We start from the raw sequence: 21,387 nt of genomic DNA on the forward strand, positions 1-21,387 counted from the left end.
TACTCTAAGTATTATAGAATATAGATATGTTTAAATATAGGTCATTATCAAAACATAAAGAAATAACCAATTACTTGAAGGGTTCTTCAAATAGGTATCTAATGGGCACTTTAAAAAAAAAAAAAATTCAATGGACGCTTGTTAATGTATTTAAATTACATTCAACCTATCATACAATTCAACTCTATCTTAATGAGTATTCTCTGAGCACTTATCAAGAAGACTTAGACCTTTCAACTGATTTAATTACTACAAAATTTTCGACAGTCATTCATTTGGGAATTTAAAAAAAAAGCTAGGAATTGATAGGATTAATAAGACAATTTCGGGTTTGTTCAGATAGCAGCAAAAACTTTTTCATTATTTCAATACAAATTTGTATTTTTCAATCCTAATGGACTTTTCTTTTTGGGTGGAAATTGGCTAGCTATTGCTCAAAAAATGGACTCATATTACTCTACAGTAATCTTAAAGACACTGACAACAAGGCGGCAAGACAATTTTTTGTATTAAGAAGCAAACAAACCATGGATAGTAGTGCTTCACAACAGAAACCGAGTCCTGCAGGCCCAACCCAAACCCAGAGGCCCACATTCGCCTGCGAAGACGGGCCACGTTTTGTAACTGCAGGCCCTTAACCCTGGTTAACTCAGATAACCATCATCGGTTCCCTCAACCACTAGAAATACAGCAGGGGAACTCTTTCATCTTCTCCCCATTCCCCCACCAGAAAATCGTCTTCTCCGCATTCCCTCCCCAGAAATTCTTTGAAGATACAAAAGGCGTCTTAATAAACGCCGTTTGTAGCTTTATTCCGTTGCACTTTCTCGTCTTATTCTTCTTGGATCTTAATATTTTTCTACCTTTTCTGATCGTTGTTGTTTGAGAATTCCAAAATGAGAGAGTGCATTTCGGTTCACATCGGACAGGCTGGCATTCAGGTCGGCAATGCTTGCTGGGAACTCTACTGCCTCGAACACGGCATTCAGGTTGTTACGTCTTCCAATTTTTCCGATCTGTACCTGTATCTGTTTGAGTGATTTTTTTTGTTCATTTGTTCTGTGGAAGTTATTGAGAATTTTGTTTGTCATTGGCGTTTGCGGTACTTATGTTAATGTACGTTTGTTTTTAAGAAATCACGCGTTATTTGTTTAGATATTCAGGATTCACGTAAATTTCTGGATTTTGTGAGCATGATAGTTTTGCAGTTGATGGCAGGATGATTATTTCATTTGGTCTGAGGTAGACCGGGGTTTTTTTTTGAGTCGTGATTCGTTAATTATGTGTATTCTTACGTATTGATTCTGTTAATTGTTTTGTGTTAGATCTGTAAAATTTCAAAGCGGAAAATTTTGTACTTGTATCATATGCTAATATGGTAATTGGAAATGTAGATTATGGAATGTTTTTTGTCTCTTTACAGCCTGATGGGCAGATGCCCAGTGACAAGACAGTAGGTGGAGGAAATGATGCCTTCAACACCTTCTTCAGTGAGACTGGTGCAGGAAAGCATGTCCCCCGTGCCGTGTTTGTTGATCTTGAACCCACTGTCATTGATGAAGTGAGGACTGGAACTTACCGCCAGCTTTTCCACCCTGATCAGTTGATCAGCGGCAAGGAAGATGCTGCCAACAATTTCGCCCGTGGCCATTACACAAGTAATGAACATGATTATCTTAGTCAATAATGCGCCAAATACATAATTATGTTCGTGTCGCATATTAAATGTTGAAATGTTTGTGTTGTCTCAGTCGGGAGAGAGATTGTTGATCTCTGCTTGGACCGCATCAGAAAGCTTGCCGACAACTGCACAGGCCTCCAAGGTTTCCTTGTTTTCAATGCTGTCGGTGGAGGTACTGGATCTGGGCTGGGCTCCCTGCTCTTGGAACGTTTATCTGTTGACTATGGCAAGAAGTCGAAACTTGGGTTCACTGTGTACCCCTCTCCACAGGTCTCAACATCTGTTGTTGAGCCTTATAATAGTGTCCTCTCCACCCATTCCCTCCTTGAGCATACTGATGTAGCTGTGCTGCTTGACAATGAGGCCATTTATGATATCTGTAGGCGCTCCCTTGATATTGAGAGACCTGCCTACACTAACCTCAACCGCCTTGTTTCTCAGGTACTATAGCTGATTTTTTAATCTAATTTTAACTGTCGTTTTTAATCTTTTTTTTTTTTTTTAAATGATTGGTTTTTGATCTTTATGGATTTTCTTACTTGATACAGGTCATTTCTTCCTTGACTGCATCTCTTAGGTTTGATGGTTCCTTGAATGTGGATGTGAATGAGTTTCAAACTAACTTGGTCCCATATCCAAGAATCCACTTTATGCTCTCGTCTTATGCACCTGTTATCTCAGCTGAGAAAGCATATCATGAGCAGCTCTCTGTGGCCGAAATCACCAACAGCGCCTTTGAACCTTCATCTATGATGGCTAAGTGTGATCCTCGCCATGGCAAATACATGGCCTGTTGTTTGATGTACCGTGGTGATGTGGTGCCCAAGGATGTAAATGCAGCTGTTGCCACTATCAAGACCAAGCGCACCATCCAGTTTGTTGACTGGTGCCCTACTGGATTTAAGTGTGGTATTAACTACCAGCCACCCACTGTTGTGCCCGGTGGTGATCTTTCTGGGGTCCAGAGGGCTGTCTGCATGATCTCTAACTCAACCAGCGTGGCAGAAGTTTTCTCCCGCATTGACCACAAGTTCGATCTAATGTATGCAAAGCGTGCTTTTGTTCACTGGTACGTTGGTGAGGGCATGGAGGAAGGTGAGTTCTCTGAAGCTCGCGAGGATCTTGCTGCTCTTGAGAAGGATTATGAAGAGGTTGGAGCAGAGGGAACAGAGGAGGATGGTGATGATGGAGAAGGTTACTAGTGTGCTTAGGGTTATCAGACAATTAGTACGTTGGTTGAATGCTCTTCTGCCATCTATGTCTCTGGCTATCCTGTCAAGTATGCCATTTGGTGTTATCCATTATCGATATTTGCTGGAAGTTTGGTAATCTAGTTTAATGTCCAGTGACTTTTAAGCGTCTTGAGTCTTAACTAGTTCTCTAATTTCAGAGTACCTTTTTTTTTTTAATCAATGCAATATCATGTTCAGCCTTTTGCTGCTTTTGTTCAAGTCTTGACCTATTTTTGCCATGTGCTCTAAATTATTACTCAACTGAAGCTCATTGTTTTTGTGTCTTTGGGGGTGGGAAGAGGGGCGACTGGTAAACTCAAAAGACGTAAACGTAGTAGTTCATACAGCAATCAAGGGTGTGCCTTTGTGATTGCTGAAATATGCATCTGATTGCCCGCAAGAGCACAAATATTGTGGATTGTTAGGTGTAGAAATGCCACGTGCTGTTTTATCCAATCTCCTAAGAACCATCAAAATCTCTTTTACTACCAAATAGTTATTGCACTCATGAGAAAAAACCAAAAAAAAATCAGGGACGTATAGCAGTAAATTTCAAATTGAATGCAGTTGAAATACCATTGCCGAAAGGGTGTGACAAATGGCTGACAAAGGGTAAGAATGACACAGATTGTGGCACATCACTTGATACAATATACAATAAATGGCTCAAAACGGACCAATAATGCTGAAATTCAAATTGTTATAAATATGTGATAAAGTCACATATTGATCACAAATATGCAATGGCCTATGTAAACAGCAAGTGAATATAACGTTTCTTTTATAAGAAGTGTACATCCAATTTGCGATAAGTGTTGAAGAGTTGTTGCATCGTCCAGCTCCAGCTGTTCCTGCTCCTCTCCCGACAACCTTTTGTTTCGCAAAAGAGGTTGGGATCCAATTAAAGCATCGTTCTGGAACCGGATACAGCTGAATATCTACTTCCAGGTTTTTCAGGATTTAATGAAGTTGGCTTTAATTTGAAAGCATTTGACACATGCCCATGTAGAATATGTTGGTAGAACTGGAAAATGTCCCTTCAACTCTAAGCCCTTTAGCTGTAATTCCAGCTACATAACTTTGCCCTTTTTTTTTTTGGGAAGAAAAATCTTGTTGATATGGCTGCTACAGCAGTTTACGTCTTCATTTATTCATCCAATAAAAATGGTCGATGCACTTATTGGTTTTCATCCATTTTTGGTTTCAAGTGGTTGCTTCGCCTCCCAGCATCCACAACCCAAAATCCACAACTACTCATTAATTGTTTCCTGGAACATGAAACAGAGAGAGCAGAACAAAGTCAGCTTGGATACAAATGCAGAGAGTTACTAGTACTAGACTACGAGTTTTGCTATGGAAAGTGCTTACGATGTTTCAAAATTTGATGATGATGGTCGTGTCAAAACGAACCGGTACCCTGATGATTTTCTAAAATTTATGCTGTTGGCTTGATTCTTTTCCTCAAAATTTTCCATACGTTCATTGATGCGGTTATTTCCTATCATCACCTGGTTTACTTCTGTTCTGCTTGCTGATTGCTACGGGTCACCTGATTCCAAAACTGGCAGAAGGAACCATACCTACATGGAAGCTGTGAGAGCTAATCTTGTTTTAAGTTTTTTGCTATCATCTTTTTTAGACAAACGCCACAAATTATGAACACAAAGCTAAGAAAACAAGTTGCGGTTCGGAGACCGAAGCCATTGATTAGCCAGTATCTACCCTGAAAAATGGATTGCATTCGTGGTTGACTCTACTGTGCTAAAGAAACAAAAGTCACGTATTGAATGCCAGCACCGGGATGATGGGAAATGCTGGCTTTCTAAGCAGGGAATAAGATATTAGTAGTTTTCCTCATTTTTGTGCAGGGAAAACTCCATTTGTTTTCATCCTCTCTTCTACATTCTCCTTTTCTTTTATTTTGAATATTTAGGAAGAACTGGATTCTTTGTCAAATTTGATGATCGGATCAGCAGATTCCTATAACCATTTTGGGCTATCCACTATCATTAAAGGTGCAGTTCACGGCCCTAATTAATTTGGACTATAATTCCGTTTGAATGGTTTTTGGCCGCTGCCACACCTTCTGGTGCAATTTACAAATTGTCAATGTACACTCTGTTGTTGAATGTATAATATTTGCAACGGAGTGTACATCCTGTAGTTCAATTAACGCTCAGTGATTCTGGAGGCCCAAAATTATCACCAGATGGTAAAAACTTCCATTCATCCTATTCTCCAGTTTACCTCCTTTAAGGCAAGAGTTCCTTGAGTTGAAAAGATGTATAAAGTTTAAAAGAATGTTTAATGCTACGTGACACCACATGATTAACGATTGACAAGAAAACTAGAAATAAGTTACACGACAATAATTAGTTTTAGCAAGACAGAAGCTATTCAGATGTTTATCAAAGTGTAATCAAGTGCACTAACAATTATTCATTTGAACTCGAGCTTGAGCATGGTGGTACATCTTGTTGGAGCAGACCGGGTAAATGTAGGTTAAACACTACACGAATGCATCTCAGGATTGTCGTTGTACCTTAGTCTGAATTTGCATCTGGGACAAATCCTTTTAACTAGTAGCAATATGAAGATAGCTGCATGTACCCTCTAAATTAATGAGCATCCAACTGTGTGATGCAGGTATTTTGTCAACCACTATATGCATTTGTGGAATCATGGAGCAAAAGGAAATGGCCAGACTGTACATTTATAACAAAGGAATCAGTGATTGACCTGCCCTGCTGTGAAATTCTAGACAACGTAATTCTCAATTTACCGGAGAGGAGGGTTGGGTTAGGCGGTAAGATGACGGAAATTATGAGTGGAAAATTTTAGATTCAATATCTCTAACTTATTTAAAAGAAAAAAAAAATCGTTAATTCACCTTTAAATTAAGGACATCCTATCCAAACTGCCGAAGTCTATGATTAACTAATTATGCATTCATCTTATATGAATGGGAGTGTAATTGAGTGTATTTGCACATTAATTCAGTTTGCTAAGTGCTACGGTCAACTGTGCAGTATTTTCCAGTCCAATTTATAGACTCAGAGATGAACATCATGTTCTTGGATTTAGTGGGCTCTTTCTTATTTTAACCACGCCTGATACCTTTCTTTAAAGTCTCTCGGTAAATACATTATTGTTGAATTCCAAAAGTCGGACAAAGATAAATAATTTGCATCTTCAGATTCCATGAATCAGATGTCTTGTCATACATGCAAAAAAGTAAAAACGAACAGCCAAACATGTTCAGAAAACTAGTGCTAAATTGCTAATCTTTATTTATTTATTTTTTTTTGGGGGTTTGGTGGTTAAGTACTTGTGCTAACTTCCTTTAGTTTTGCACGTAACACTTATATTTTTTTTTTCCCACTGACTTTGGATGCCTCTGAAGTGATTATGCTAAATTCAGGGTAAGTTGTGGATCAGTACTGTGTCATTCTTCCTCCTTTTTTGACTCATTTTATGAAGCATCAAAAACGAAAAGTAGTGGTAGCGCCATAAAAAGAACATTCTCCCAAGAAAAAGAAGAATTGAAGTGATGAAGTTGGTCAGAGCGCAAATTAAACAAGCCATTAACAATCGATCACCTCTAATGGTAAGGAGTAGTAAATAAATATTCCTCACTAACTATTGTGTGAGTGTCTTCCAACAAAACGAAAAGTGAAGTATTAATTACACCTACCCCTTCCAGGGATGACTGCCGTTATATATTTCCTTGTCATCCTTTCCAACTTCACATCTTTCTCCTCAAAAAAAAAAAAAACCTTGCGAGACGATACAAAACCGACAGAAAAACAAGAAAAGAACAAACAAAAAAGTGAGGTTTGAGAAATGCAGGCAAATAGCACTATTTTTTCTGTTGAAAGAGGCTGTGATGACTCAAAATTTGATGAGGATGGTCGTGTTAAACGAACTGGTAACACTCTATAATTTTCTACTTTCCATCCCTTTAACTTCATCTCTTTCTAATGTTTTGATGTTTTCGCATGAAATATATTGTTCCTGATCTCTGGTAATGATTCATCTTTTTTTTTTTTTGTTAACCCGTTTGGTTTGTAGGAACCTTGACTACTGCTAGTGCTCATATCATAACGGCGGTTATCGGGTCGGGGGTGCTGTCTCTGGCATGGGCAACTTCTCAGCTGGGGTGGATTGCAGGACCAGTTGCCATGATGGCCTTTTCTTGCATCACCTGGTTTACTTCCATTCTACTTGCTGATTGTTACAGGTCTCCTGACTCTGTAACCGGCCGGAGAAACCGTACTTATATGGAAGTTGTGAGAGCTAATCTAGGTAATTAATCTAGTCAAGAAATAATCAGAAAAATCCTTGGTCATCATGCAGCTGGTATAAGCTGGTCAGTCAATTAATTTTGCATAGCACTTGATTCGAGCTAATCTTTCATCTGCCCTTCTACAATTTCAATGCATGTTAATTTCACGTAAAAATCTTTTAATTACAAAAGAGATTATCCCTGTTTTTTTTTTGGCAAAAGGAGGAAGATTCCAGTGATTTCTTGTTCTATCTTGAATGTCTTCTTGCAAATTAGACCACTACTCCTCCAAGTTTACTGGACTTTCTACCCCTAGACCGCCAAACTTGTACTGTTCTTCATGACATATTAGGCTTAGTAATTTACAGAACTGCCCTAATTTTAAGGTTTTACGTACGAACAGTTATATGTGAAAAAATCTCTTCAAAGCTGTAGCTCTTCTAGCTTTGTTATGGAGAAGGGTCTCCATGTACATAGCTTCTCCTTTTTTTTTTTGTTACCAAGGAGTACTATTAATATTCTTATGTCAGTCCAAGGATTCCTCCCCCATTTCTTTTACCTTTTCTTACCTTTAGATTTGCTGAAACTTGCTCTTCAATTCCCTCATTCAGAGGAGATTCACCAGTCCCCCAAAAAACAAAAAAAAAAAAGTGTTGCTCATCTTTTTTGCTGCACCATTTATTAATCATCTGCCATTCGATTCAAAAGCAGACGACTGAACTATTATGCTTCGGAAACTGAACTGTTGAACAGTAGATGAATTAGCGATTACGTACAGATGTTCGGCTGGGCTGTGGTCAGTGCTCAGCCTTCACTTACTGAGAAACAAACAAAAGTTGGTGAAAGTTGCCAGCCCCCATGATGCAAGTGAAAGTAAATGCCAACTGCAACGCCCCCTAAACGGGGGATTTTTTTTCTTTTTTAAAAAAAACTTGTATTCCCTCGAAAACATTTTGTTATCGAATGTTTATGGGACTGGAACAGTAACCTGTTAGCACTGGACAGTAGAATAGAACCTTGCGTTACTTCATATCCTTTGTCTAGGGTATAACAAGGTGAAAGGCAAGAAATTACCTAGCCGTTGATAAAAAGAAAATGTTTGCCCTGAAATTAAATTACTAGGGATGGACTATTTCTACTCATTTATTTAAGAGCTCTACTATTAATTCATTGGACTTCGTCCAAAAGGAAAAAAAAAAAAAAATGGTAAACTCGTTAGACTGTGCCATCATCGCTTCCTTAGAAACCATCTCTCCTTTTGCTCTGTATCCACGCAGGAGGACTCAAGGTCCAGCTTTGTGGGATAGCACAATATGGGAATCTTGTGGGCATCACCATCGGATATACGGTCACCACAGCCATTAGCATGGTGTAAGCTACCAATAACTGACAAAGGTGCATTTGATCAAATACATTAATCATGTATAGATGTTTATTCAGGATTGGATTCTTGTTCAGGGCCATCAAACGATCAGACTGCTTCCATGAGAATCATATTCGTGATGGCTGTCACACCTCAAACAATTTCTTCATAATCCTCTTTGGGTTGGTACAAGTAATCCTCAGCCAAATACCAAACTTTCACAAGCTGTCGCTGCTTTCCATCATTGCTGCTGTCATGTCTTTTTGTTACTCTTCAATTGGCCTCGGCCTCTCTGTAGCTCAAATTGCAGGTAATTTGTTACACTACTACTCTATCTATCTGCATATATAATTGTTAATTCATTCTATTGATATTGTTTATGAGTTAACCATGCAAGAATCTTTTTGAAGGCGGGGCTCATCCTCAGACAAGCTTAACAGGAAAACCTGCCGGAAAGAGTATGACGGCTATGGATAAGATGTGGGACACATTTTCAGCCCTGGGAGATATTGCCTTTGCCTATGCCTTTTCTACTGTACTTGTTGAGATACAGGCAAGTCGTCCTATCTTTTTGGAGGTTCTTGTTGTTTAACTATACAGTAGCTTCTTAAACTAACTATTCTGCTTGAACACTAGGACACGCTAAAATCCACTCCACCGGAAAACCAAGTCATGAAAAGGGCTGCATTCATCGGAATTTCAGTCTCGACCGTATTTTATATGCTCTGTGGAGTCCTGGGATATTCTGCATTTGGAAATGATTCCCCCGGAAATCTCTTAACTGGATTTGGTTTCTACGAGCCATTTTGGCTTGTCGATCTGGCTAATGTCTGCATTGCGGTACACCTTGTGGGAGCCTACCAGGTATGATTAGATAGATTGCTTGGGGAATGCATCCTGCGTACGTATAATGCATTGCGTCTTAACCATATATACATGAAAATGCATACGAGATCTTTTTTAAAAAATAAAAATAAAAATAAAAATTGATAACTCCACTCTATATAACGTCGAAACAAATGCAGGTATTTGCACAACCGATTTTTGCATTTGTGGAAAGTTGGAGCAAAAAGAAATGGCCGGAAAGTACATTCATAAACAGAGAAAACTCGATTGACTTGCCGGGCGGCGGCGTTATGAATTTCAGTCTCTTCAGGTTAGTTTGGAGAACATCGTACGTAATATTCACAATAGTAGTAGCAATGATCTTCCCAAATTTCAATGACGTATTAGGGCTCCTTGGGGCTGCCTCATTCTGGCCGCTGACGGTTTTCTTCCCGATTGAGATGTACATAGCGCAAGCCAAGATTCGAAAGTTTTCATTCACTTGGATTTGGATGCAAATCTTAAGCTTCGTCTGCTTAAGCATCTCACTTCTGGCTGCTGCTGCATCCATCCGAGGCCTTATCAAGCATCTCGACACCCTAAAGCCCTTCAAATCCGAGTCTTGAGATTGTTGCTTCTCTTTCTACAGAGAAATTACTACAAATGAACTTTATACTCGTGTTTTTAAGTATCCATATCCGTGTGATCTGACTGTCACACAGTTTCTTCGGTGAAAGTTTCCATATCCTTAGGAGTCATGCTAATATCTACTACATATATATTATATAGAGAGGATATTTAGAATAAAAAGAAATACAGAATGAGGAAAAGAGAATTACAAGGAAAAAACATTTTACATATGAATACAGCAAAACTATAAAAAAAATGAAAAATAAAAGAGATTCTTCTTTCAGTAGGTATAAAGCATGTATAAAGCTTCGAAACTTCAACTCCAACAACTGGTTTCAGAATGACTAACAAGTACCGCTGCGCATGATGTAGGAGGACAGAACAGCTAGTTCATAGTTAAGGCCTCAATAAGCTTCTACTACAGAGGCGTAAACAAGAAGGTTCTGCTAATAATTTTACAAAGGATAACGTGAAGGTAAGGGAATAAACAATAGAAACCTATAATATTGCTTGAAAAAGCTGATCTGCATAGAGCAATTTAGTCCATCAGTTTAGACGAGGCGCTGTGGACGAAATCCTTTCTTCTTCAAGAAGCTGATAGGGATCAATGTACTCGGGTGGTGTGACACGAGTGTTCCTTGCGTCATGGACGAAATTTGGTCCGAAATACTGCAGAAATTCAAGAAAGGCTGTAAATATCTAGTGCCAATTTATGTAAATAAAAACACTGAAGGCGCGAATGGGTTTTAACATGACACGGAAGATGGAATAGAACGCAATGACATCAAACCACGAAGTAGAAGAATATATAATTAGAAAGAATCAGCTCAAGGATCGCAGCATAAGTCACGTTACAATCCAGAGGATATAAAAAGTATTGATTCGTCTTACTACGAACCAATTAACTTCTTATAACACAAAGGAGATTCGGTTAATTGTTCTGCTCCATGTTCTCAATGAGTACCTGAAATTTTAGACCTCTAAGAGTCAGTTTTTGCCATGATTAAGATCTTCTTTGTCTCATTTTTTGCAACAAAGAGATACGGATTGCGTACTCCACAGAATAAAAAGCCAAAAGCAAAGGCAGAGGTTCAGAAGCAATCCCCTGGAAAATCTACTCACACTCAGGTAAAGGAAATTTGGTCAAAAAGTTCCTCCAGGATCCAGCATTATTTGACCGGCCCCTCACCTCACTTTAAGTTCTTCTCTGCCATTAATTTCTGCTCATTATTCTACTTTCTCTTACTCCTTTACCAGAATAAATAAATCAGAAATTCAAAAACTGTCACCCTAAAAGATGCAATATCAGAGCCGCTAACAAAATACCACTTTTTCACACTTAGGTCCTTAATAAATACAATTATCACACTGAAAGATTCTATAAACTTACTGTTTGATCCTTTTCAACTATCCGGTGTCTCTCTCACTCTCTTCTCTTTTTCATTTATTGGTTTTTCTACTTTTTTTTGGGGGGGGTGGGGCAGTGATGGTTGGGTCAAGGGGGGAGGTGTGGTTGTGCAGGAGAAGGTTATTTTGAATTGTCATCTTGTTCGAGAGAAGACAAATGAAGATGAACAAAGAGGTCAACAGAGTTGTGAGAGAATTTAAACCTTCTCTTTCAGAAGGTTTTCCTCTCCAATTCAAATGAAGTAAGAAGCAACGATAAAAAGAAGTTGAATATGAGGCTCTGAAAATGTGATCCACTTGCAGTGCATCAGTTAGATCTATTCCAATCACTACAATGAAATTCTTTTCCTTTTCTACAGTAGAATTCCTACCTACGGAAGATCTGTCCAAAAATACAGCATTCCTGAGCTTATTCTTCTAAGCAATTTTCTGAGAAACAACTCTTTCAGAAATTGCTTAATATAGCAATACCAAATCTCTACCTTCTGTGCATAAGTTTGGCCACGATCATCAAACAATATTTTTTTTTTTTTTGGGCAAATGAACCATTCCAACCCAGCAACTATCAATAAAAGTTAAAAAAAGACCCCAAAAAAACAGCAAATACTTTTCTTCTTTTCTAATCTTTTACTCTTGATTTCTCGTCTTGAAAAATTTCTTGGTTGCTCTTTTGATAATTCCAATATCATGCACCACTTTCAAGTCCAGGAAATAACTCAGAGGATCTAGCAATCAATGCTTCCTTTTTGGCTATCTGTATGCCATAAGATTCCCAAGAGGCTTTGGCTCATCTGATTGATAAAAACAACTTATCTAAGGCTTCCAGATAATCATAACGTCATCAACCAAGTGGAAAGTTATCACACTTTGAATTAAAGCACAACCTATTACACTTGACTTTTTGGTGGAGATGAAATTATGCACTTCACAAAGATCAAAATGGAAGACTTACCAGGTAGATAGTAGAGAAGAAGGCAAAAGTTATGAGGATCAATGGCCAAAACCCCAAAAAGAATGTTCCTCCAAGCGTAAGCAAAAGTCTAGCCCGTGGAATCAAACCCTGCGTAGAGACATACAGACGGTGATGCCCATCACTCCAAACACACTTGAACAAGCAGGCAAGGAGAATAGCAATCTTCAATCTTTGATTTGTTGAACAAGATTTATATAACAGAGCACAATGAAACCACAAATTGCTTAGTGAGATCAAATAACGAAAATGATTAATGAAATAATGAGAGTTTCTTCATAAGCAGGATCTGGTACTTGGAACAACTATCCTTTCCTATGACATTGCGTGGAGTATTATTTTTATATGAAATTCCAAACTGTCTCATCAAAGTAAGTTTCACGACAATTAGTCAAGCCCGGTATTTGTACTTAATAGAACAGGAACATTATCCTTGGTTCAAATATATAATCAAATTGTTGGGATTTCAGCAGGTAAAGGAATTTGGAGACATATTAGATCAAAGACAAACAACTAATACGCTGTAGAAGAATTAACTGGACAGTGACATGGATAAAACTCTAATCCAACTTAAGGATGTTAATCAGATAACTGTTGTCAAACATGAAGAAGAAACAGGAAAGTGGGTTTTCCTGATCAGTGCTTTCATAAGATGAAAAAAGGAACACCTAACAGGTGTTTAGCTGAGACCTGTACCAAAATTTTCCAAGACAAACAGAAGCTTTGAGCTATACCAACTAAATACAAAGAGTGAAGTAAAATTCAAGACCAACCTCAAGGCCTTCACTATTAAGTGCCATAGATTGTTCTCTTTGATTGGTAAGGTTTCTCTCAGGATTTGTAGACACAGCATTTGCTCGCGAGAAACCTCCATCTTCTTCCCTGGAAGTTGTTTCTTGACCTACATAGCCGCTTTTGGTTTTTTCCTCAAGCAATGAAGCAGGAGTCATACCCCGCCTCTTTAATTCTTTCATAAACAATGACTCCGGAGCTTCTTCCCCTGAAACCAATAGGAAATTCGGAACATCAAGCATTAGTGGTCCGATAAGATAGCAACCGACAGGCAAAGCAGTACAGTTCACCAATCATCCATCGACCAAAAACAATAGTATAGCTCAACTCTCTAGTAGTATTAATATTCTAAAAACGTCATGTTCAATGCTACAAATATGAATTTCAATCCAAAATAAATGATGATGGAATACTTCAGTAACCAGAAACGAAGAAACCAATAACGAGATGCTAAGAATTTATCAATCCTTACTCTTGAATTAAATACATATACATATAAATGTACATATACTCGCAGGATATGCTCATATACGTATATTATACGGAATAAGGGTACTCAAAAGGGGAAAAAAGGTTCATTTAAGATAACTAATAGGAAAATTGTTACTTTACCATTGCTTTGATTATCGCTGTCTTTAACGTTACAGGAAACGCTAAGCCTCCTTCTGATCAAGATTCTCAGGCTCAATTTCTTGCTTCGGCTTCCAAAATTCTTTCTTCCTGAGTTTCTGGAATCCAGCTCGGAGCACAGAAAACTCCATTTACAAGGAAAACCCTGCCTCGATTGAGAAACTGAAAACGGAGAAATGCTCGATTTTAATGATATACTATGTAAAGTCGCCATTTTTTTTTTATCGGAATCTGATTGGAGAATTGGAATTTAGTGGAATAGGAAGTTCAATACGGACTTTTGAAAAGGAAGAACAGAACAGCAAGTCGTCATTGATTTACCAACTACTCCTCCTAGCAGGACTAGTTCCACCGTGAGTGACAGAGAAAGAAGAGCAAGAAGTGACGAAGACGGTGGGTGACTGTTTACGGCATCACTTAGGCGGTATATTTTAGAATTTTCGTGTTTCTGTTCTCTATTTTGCGCGCCAAATTTGTGGTTGCAGTTTTTCCAGAATTTCTAAAATATGAGGTGGTGGCTATGACTATGAGGACACAAAACTACGTAGTTTTCAAGTTGGACTGTATTAGATAAATGTTTGTGTGATACAGTAAATTAGCACTCGGAAAGTGTGCGTAGCCTACTAGCCTTTGTTTGGAAATCCATTTTTCACCAAAAATTTTCTATGTTATTCGTGAACACATTTTTCAACCACCTTTTTGTCTTATATATATCAAATCATTATAATACATTTTCTGAAAAAATTGCAGAAAATTGCAATTCAAACAGGATGTGAGAAAAATAAATTTGATATATACTGATAATGTATATACTATCACAATTATATACATGATACACATTCAAAATTTAAATTTTAAGTTTAAATTTACATTAGTTGTCATTTATTTAAAACTAATAATGTATTTACTATTAGTGTAAAAGAGATTAGGTCTTGTTTTGATTGTTATTTTTGGGAATTTTATAGAAAAATGCATTATAGCAATTCGATATATATAAGTTAGGCTTAAAAGACGAACAAAACTACTTGATATTCGAGCTCAATTCAGTAAGAGCTTGTTCAAGTTTAATTCGCTAGTTAATCAAACCAAACTTAAACAAGAATTTATGTTTGATAAACTTTCAAGTTCACCTTAATTAGCATATAAATGAAATTTATATGTAAAAATTTTAAACTACTCAAATCCGACTCTTGTTTGGCTCCATCAAAACTCAGTCAAACTCGATTTGAGAAGTAAACAAACCAAATTCAAATAAATATTCAAACTTAACAATATAATTAAACAAGTTTGAATACTAGGACATTCGCCTTATTTAGACTCGTTTACACTTTTAAAGGTAATTAGAAAATATGTTAATGAAAAACGTGAAGATTTTTCTTAGAAAACTGCATTCCAAAAATAACTTTCTTAAATATATCAATCAAGTGGGACAATTTGAGTTTTGTGAGGAAAAACGTGCTCAAAATTTGGGAAGAATCCCTTTTGGTTTGCATCTTTCTTTTGTTTTTCTTTTTTTTTTTTAACTAAAATTATAGCATGCACTCTAATCATAATGGCTTAACAAATGCTCTTTTATTGAAAAAAAAAAAAAATGCTCCGATGCTAGTTTTGACCATCAATAAAAAAACCATTTGAGAAATCACAATCACCGGAAAACAAAATGCATTGAGGACACTCTGGGAAGATTATTTTGATACCCGGCTCTATCAAGGATGCACTGATCGTACCTTTTCCTCTTCCTTTAATACCACATGGGGAACTATTTTGCTTTCTCTTGCTGCACTCTGTGGACAAATAGAACACAGAAATAAAAGAATTTTTGAACCACCAAAGACCCTGCCAAATTCCTTCACCTATGTCGTAAACATGGCCATAGAATTTTCTTTCCTGGACCCCCACCAAACTCTCTTCCCCGCCCAGAAAACTGTCTCGTATTGCGTGGGAACCACCATCTTTTGGATGGTTCAAAATGAACTCTGATGAACCCGTCTCAGAAAATTGGGGCTTGAAAGGTTGCAGAGGACTTATACGGGACCACAATGGGTTGTTGGATCATCAAGGGTTTCGCTAGGGTACAACTTTAGTTGCCGAATGTTGGGGATTGCGTGACGGTCTTGAACTTGAACTTGCTTAGTCCCTTGGCATTAATAGGCTGGCTGTAGAGTTTGATCGTGAAGTCATTTGAACTATGCGGTCTCTAATACTGATTACTAGCTCATTGCTTCATGATCTGGACCCCATTTTGCATGATTGCAGGACTTTGGCGGCTTCATTCCAGCAAGTCAAAGTTAAGCATATTTACAGAGAAGCAAATTTAGGAGCTGATTTTGCTTGCAAAGAAGAGAAGAGTGGAAGTCTTTTGTCAAAAATTTCACTTTATCATCAATGTCCTCCTCAGTTAGGAACTATTTTGTGTGATGGTTTGAGGGGTGTTTCCTTCCCCAGACAAGTATGTGATGTACTGCCTTAATTATTTCATTTCATGCCATCCTTTTATTACTAAAAAAAAAAAAAAAATAGGGATTGTTTTGGTAATCCAACTAGCAAATGGGAAACCAAATGTGACACGGACTCTTGTCAAGTATTAGAGTGTAATAAAGTCTTGAGACACTTTCTAATTTAGCAAGAAATGAACGATCAAAATTAGAAAAATGTTATTTGCACTCAATTTTTTGTTATTTACACACTCACTATTTGTTTTATTATATAGATTACTAAATAAAAATTATATAGTTAAAATGATAATAAAAATATGATTAATAAAAATGAAAATGCAAATAACATTACCTTTCAGGTACTACCACAAATTGTGGGATCTACTAGCCGGAACTTTGGACTCGGCCCAAAATGTAACCATCTGTGCTTGGATTGTGGTGTGAGTAAATGGCTAGTCCAAAATCAAAATGTATGAAAATACAAAACTCGGATTTACTTTTTCAAGTGAAAGGCTTGGTCCAACCTTAATTCACGTGGCAAGAGCCGAAAGGCGCTCGTTGCGTTCCACAAAGAAAATAATTCTTTTCATACGACCGATAATGACTAGGGACAATAGTCAACAACCGTGGAGTGGAGTGTCTGAATTCACTTTTAAACGTTTTTTTCCTTCCCCTAGGTACCCAAAAAAAAAGGGCCCCCCGGGGGGGGGGGGGTGTGTGCAAAAACAATTCCATGAATTTGAACAGCAATTTGTTTGCAGATTATTTCCCTGCCTTGACCCTGAATATTTCCATAATCTTTTGGCACAGAAGGGAAAACTTTGAATGATTGGAAGCTAACGCTTTCAGGGTATGGCGAAGAACCTTATTTGGAATGTAATTTTTTAATAATAAATTTTCATATTTGCGTGTACATATTTTTTAATTATTTTTTATCTTATATATATCAAATTGTTAAAATATATTTTTTTTAACAAAAATTTTAAAAAAAATAGCAACCCAAACGGCAATTAATACTTTCAATCGGGACAAAAAGCCCTCTCCATTTGTTCTTTCCATTGGTTTCATGCTGCAGCGTTTGATTTTAGATTCTACCCGGGAAAAGAAAAAGGTAGAAACAAAAATAATAGTGGTTGGGCTGTGTTCCTCGATTCTCTCTTTGTACGCTGCTGGCCTCGTGAAGCACGCGATAATGCAGAATCATACCTTAACCCTCCGTATACGAGAAGTCGAGAATATCCATAATCGATTCAAACAATTTTTTAAGTGTACATAATTAAAACGCGAAAATTCTAACTCATAATAATAAAGACAAGACATTCATAGAAATGAATGTGGATTCTTGATTGCTTTATCACAGCGAAATAGCAACTTCGAATCCATGCAGGCCATCGAATCCTTTCATAAATGTGGCAACTGGCCACGCCTTTTCCCAGAATCTTAAGACTGTTGTATAGAGGAAAATGTTCTCTAGGCAACAGTTTTCACCTGGATTGATTGAAACAATGTTTGTGTTGCGCATGATGGAATGATATCTGAAATAACCAAAACTGTATCTCCCTCCTTTATCAGCCCTTTGGTTTTTATTAGGCTGATGGTTTTTTCAGTGTTAGCTTCCATGTCATCTGATAGATCAATCAGAAGGGGAGTAACTCCCCACTGCAAACTCAGAGCCATCCTGGCGCCCCTGTCACTTGTAAATGCAAATATGGGAGGATTTGGCCTGTTTCCGGACAGGAGACTTGCCATTTCTCCATGCCTTGTATAAACAAAGATGGCATCCAAACCCAGGTTGTTTGCTGCAGAAATAATTAAAGAGAACATTCTTTTTAAAAAAAAAAAATCCTTTTTTTAAGGTTCCTTAAGGAAGAATGCAGAAATGAAACTCATGGTTTTTGAAACTTTATTTAGTAAGTGCTGCCCTCGAACTGGTTTCACAAGCCAATATAGATTTTCCTCAACGTCATCCATCAAAATGCTTGGGGAGTGTCAGAGTTAAAGAGGATCATATGATGATTATAAACCTAAGAATTTTAGGTTGATCAATGAATTAATTTTGAGAGAGAGAGAGAGAGAATGAAATACCCATTTCTGCTGCACAATTGCAGATCTGCTCAGCAATTCGGTCTGACAAAGATAATCTGAGCTTTGATTGGTTCAGATGAGCTTGCATGCTCTCCTCGCGGCCCCATGATTCCATTCGACTGCTAGTTGTACGCAAGACAGAGAGAGCCTTCTGCCCATAGGAGCCAACAGCAGACTCACCGGATAGCATCACTGCATCAGCATACTGCCTAACTGCTTCAGAAACATCAGCAACCTACGACATGGTGACATTATCAATCAATGCTTTAGCATGCAACTGAATCTTCAACTTTCCCATTTCAAAACATCACTTAAGAACACACAAAATGGAGTAAAGAACGTCCTCCAAGATCAACTGCATAAGAGAAGGAATTCGTACATATTTATCATCTAAATAATGCTTCATGGTTTTCTTAAACTTCAACAGATTATGGTACCTCAGCTCTTGTTGGAGTAGGATACTGAATCATTGACTCCAGGAGTTGAGACGCTACGATAGCAGGCTTGTTGAGATGCCGGCAGACTTCAATTATCTTTTCCTGCATTGACGGAATCTGTTCAAGAGGAATCTCAACTCCAAGGTCCCCTCTTGCTATCATGACTCCATCGGAAGCTTCAACAATTTCTTGCAACTTCTGGAGAGATTCCACACATTCTATCTTTGCCAAGACTTTAGCTAATCTGTAATTAAGACAGAACAACGCATTTTCAAACTCCAGGAAGACGAGCATTATTGTACCTGCATAGCAAGGTTTTTACACCTTAAAAAAGGAAATGCTTTGCTTCTTTAAACAATATACACCTACGGTGACAATTTTAACTAAACTGATAAAATTTTCGGGCCTTAGCTTAAAGTTATGAAGAGACATTTCAGTTGGATCAAGTACCACAATTTCTAGCAAAGACGACATGCAGATCAGTTGCTAATAAAATGAGATGATCCTCATGGTTTAAGCATGTTTTAAAGACTAAAAAACCTTTTGCCCTATAAGATTCCAAATTTCCTTCTTCAGAAATTCTCTCACTTGGCAGACTTGGTGGAAAGGTGGCTCTTCAGATGCCTGATAGCTTCAGCATCCTTGACAAATGATACAGCAATGAAATCAACACCTTCCGAAACTCCAAACTCAATGTCTGACCAATCCTGAAATTATAAACTTCGAATTACAGATAAGATCAGAAATAATAATAACTGCATTTTCCTTTTCAAGAAAATAGGATACTTTAACGAATTTAACATAGAAGAAGTAGCAGGACAGGGACAGAATATCTTGAATGAAGAGAACATAGGATGAGACGGCAATAGCAAGCGAAAAGTTCCAACACAAAATAATAATAATAAAAACCAGATACGACATGGTAAACAGAATTGGGGAATTGACCTTTGCAGATAAAGTTGGAAGTTCGTAATTCCCCCGTACAAGCTTCCCAGCCCTCCAAAAGCTCAATTTAGCTCGAGGCAGCAGTAGACCAGAATCTGTGCACTTACATCGCAAATCATTCCCAATCTTTTCAACAACCTCGAAAGTTGCCATTCCTCCATCAATAACAACTTCATCACCTATTTCAATACCTGAAACAAAAACTTAAAAATGACCTGAAAAATCTTTTTCCTACTTTCATCCACGTAGCATGAAAGTGCAAGGTAGTCTGGCTAACCTTCAGAAAATCCTTCACGGCTCGCTTGAACGGTCAATGGACGAGAACCATCGAACTTTTCAGCAGTGAAGTGCCAGATGGATCCGTCCTAGCAATTAAAGATGAGATTACCATGAAACTTGCAAAATCTCATAATATATTCCGGTATTTTCGTTAAATTACTCTTAGCAACTGCACATCATTTATTATTATGACAAGATTTGCTATATTACCTCTGCTTTGACTGAAGAAGGAGCTCCATGATCAACCACATTTATCTGGCTTCCTTCGGTATCAATCATCACGGCTACACAATAGCCTTTATCATTCAACTTCTTAATCTTCCTTACAACGTCCAAGTGCCACTCCCTTGTATTATGGCACATATTTAGCCGTGCCACGTTCATCCCTTCCAATGCCAACCTCTCCAATTCCTCCAGAGAGCAACAAGCGGGACCTATTGTGCAAACGAGTTTGGTCTTCCTCAACCCCATGAATCCTTTCTTCCTTAACTCCCCTTCTGAAACCAAATCAAGCTCCAAAGTCCCTTCCAATCCCTTCAAATCCCTTGAACCCTCAGTAGTTGTAGTCGATCCTACTTCTATTTGAGTCACTGCTTTTACTCCAAGTCTAGCCTTGTGATAATTCTTCAACTTCAAGGCACTAAAGCAAACTCTTTTACTAGGAACCGGAGCACCAGAAACAGTCTTCTTCAGTGTAACACCCGGTTTTGTCATGATCAACGTCTGATTGCACATGGCAGCGTATTCCCCGGCGAGTGCCATTTTCCTTTCTTGGAATTGTGATCTTGAATTTGTTCGGGTCAAGAGATCAAACAAGTTTCAGAGGGATGAAGACGAACAATAATCAATTTAAGTAAGCAGAGTTTCTTCCTATTACACTAATTGATGATACTTAAGGGGGACTATAGTTGAAATCACCGTCAAGCCTCAAGACTCTTTTTAAGAATTGTATATAATGTTGGACAAGGTTTTGCGGTTTACTAAGTCAGCAGCAACAACAGTAAGTAGGGTTTAGTGCATTATTAGACTATTCTGCAGACGGAAGAAGGGTTCAAAACTATGAGCAGTTAATCAGTGCCGTCCCAAGTCCTGACCATTATGGCTGCTCGTGCTGGTAGCAAGTATTGATGATTTGAAGTTCAAGCACATTTAAAAATTGTGGTCCTATTAGGACTATTGTATGGTAGCACTCCACGGCCAACAACCTTTTCGTATGGTACCACTCCAAATTTAACGACCAACAACCTTTTACCGTTAGCACGTCTCTGCTCTAATGCTTCTTGAACTTTAAAAGGCGAGATGAAAAACGGTCTGTCTAACCGTGCCAGGTAGTTGATATTTTAGAAAAATAAAATTAAATAGTAAAAATATATAAATTGAATATCAAAAAA

At 37.8% G+C, this 21,387-nt stretch overlaps 4 protein-coding genes across 6 annotated transcripts; 2 read left to right on the plus strand and 2 right to left on the minus strand.

Moving 5' to 3' along the window:
• Nucleotides 1-736: 736 nt before the first annotated feature.
• On the plus strand, nucleotides 737-3,132 carry LOC140036792 (tubulin alpha chain-like). The gene is made up of 4 exons (XM_072079542.1): nucleotides 737-989; nucleotides 1,424-1,658; nucleotides 1,752-2,122; nucleotides 2,230-3,132. The coding sequence occupies exons 1-4, from the start codon at nucleotides 897-899 to the stop codon at nucleotides 2,881-2,883; spliced, it is 1,353 nt and encodes a 450-aa protein (XP_071935643.1). The 5' UTR covers nucleotides 737-896; the 3' UTR covers nucleotides 2,884-3,132.
• A 3,516-nt stretch (nucleotides 3,133-6,648) lies between these two features.
• LOC140004185 (amino acid permease 6-like) lies at nucleotides 6,649-10,144 on the plus strand. Of its 2 annotated transcripts, XM_072079544.1 has the most exons (8): nucleotides 6,649-6,841; nucleotides 6,985-7,218; nucleotides 8,476-8,569; nucleotides 8,657-8,871; nucleotides 8,972-9,114; nucleotides 9,198-9,425; nucleotides 9,587-9,717; nucleotides 9,795-10,077. In XM_072079544.1, the coding sequence occupies exons 1-8, from the start codon at nucleotides 6,757-6,759 to the stop codon at nucleotides 9,844-9,846; spliced, it is 1,182 nt and encodes a 393-aa protein (XP_071935645.1). In that variant the 5' UTR covers nucleotides 6,649-6,756; the 3' UTR covers nucleotides 9,847-10,077. The 2 variants fall into 2 exon arrangements, with proteins under 2 accessions (XP_071935645.1, XP_071935644.1); XM_072079543.1 differs by having other exon boundaries at nucleotides 9,587-10,144.
• Nucleotides 10,145-10,207: 63 nt separating this feature from the next.
• LOC140036793 (uncharacterized) lies at nucleotides 10,208-15,867 on the minus strand (the record flags this gene model as incomplete). Its single annotated transcript, XM_072079545.1, has 5 exons — nucleotides 10,208-10,685; nucleotides 12,376-12,483; nucleotides 13,167-13,393; nucleotides 13,798-13,977; nucleotides 15,543-15,867. Coding segments are annotated over 5 exons (963 nt in total), but the record flags the coding sequence as incomplete, so codon positions are not given.
• Nucleotides 15,868-17,470: 1,603 nt separating this feature from the next.
• LOC113731554 (plastidial pyruvate kinase 1, chloroplastic) lies at nucleotides 17,471-21,109 on the minus strand. 2 transcript variants are annotated; one of them, XM_072079546.1, is made up of 7 exons: nucleotides 20,207-21,109; nucleotides 19,995-20,082; nucleotides 19,718-19,896; nucleotides 19,361-19,479; nucleotides 18,773-19,016; nucleotides 18,336-18,570; nucleotides 17,471-18,049 (listed from the first exon to the last, which is right to left on the minus strand). In XM_072079546.1, exons 1-7 carry the CDS (start codon nucleotides 20,756-20,758, stop codon nucleotides 17,721-17,723), a joined length of 1,746 nt encoding a protein of 581 aa, XP_071935647.1. In that variant the 5' UTR covers nucleotides 20,759-21,109; the 3' UTR covers nucleotides 17,471-17,720. The 2 variants fall into 2 exon arrangements, with proteins under 2 accessions (XP_071935647.1, XP_027112681.2); XM_027256880.2 differs by having other exon boundaries at nucleotides 19,718-19,908; nucleotides 20,207-21,108.
• Nucleotides 21,110-21,387: the final 278 nt, after the last annotated feature.

Source organism: Coffea arabica, chromosome 2e (assembly GCF_036785885.1).
Source record: "Coffea arabica cultivar ET-39 chromosome 2e, Coffea Arabica ET-39 HiFi, whole genome shotgun sequence".
In the NCBI taxonomy this organism is placed as follows: Eukaryota; Viridiplantae; Streptophyta; class Magnoliopsida; order Gentianales; family Rubiaceae; genus Coffea; species Coffea arabica.

Excerpts from the sequence above, each read along its gene's own strand:
- LOC140036792 (XM_072079542.1), top strand. The coding sequence starts at position 897 with ATGAGAGAGTGCATTTCGGTTCACATCGGACAGGCTGGCATTCAGGTC. Across the intron at positions 990-1,423 it reads GCCTCGAACACGGCATTCAG|CCTGATGGGCAGATGCCCAG; the intron begins GTTGTTACGTCT and ends GTCTCTTTACAG. Across the intron at positions 2,123-2,229 it reads TCAACCGCCTTGTTTCTCAG|GTCATTTCTTCCTTGACTGC; the intron begins GTACTATAGCTG and ends TACTTGATACAG.
- LOC140004185 (XM_072079543.1), top strand. The coding sequence starts at position 6,757 with ATGCAGGCAAATAGCACTATTTTTTCTGTTGAAAGAGGCTGTGATGAC. Across the intron at positions 7,219-8,475 it reads AGTTGTGAGAGCTAATCTAG|GAGGACTCAAGGTCCAGCTT; the intron begins GTAATTAATCTA and ends GTATCCACGCAG. Across the intron at positions 8,872-8,971 it reads CTCTGTAGCTCAAATTGCAG|GCGGGGCTCATCCTCAGACA; the intron begins GTAATTTGTTAC and ends ATCTTTTTGAAG.
- LOC113731554 (XM_027256880.2), bottom strand. The coding sequence starts at position 20,758 with ATGGCACTCGCCGGGGAATACGCTGCCATGTGCAATCAGACGTTGATC. Across the intron at positions 20,083-20,206 it reads CTTCTTCAGTCAAAGCAGAG|GACGGATCCATCTGGCACTT; the intron begins GTAATATAGCAA and ends TTTAATTGCTAG. Across the intron at positions 18,050-18,335 it reads CAATTGTGCAGCAGAAATGG|CAAACAACCTGGGTTTGGAT; the intron begins GTATTTCATTCT and ends TTATTTCTGCAG.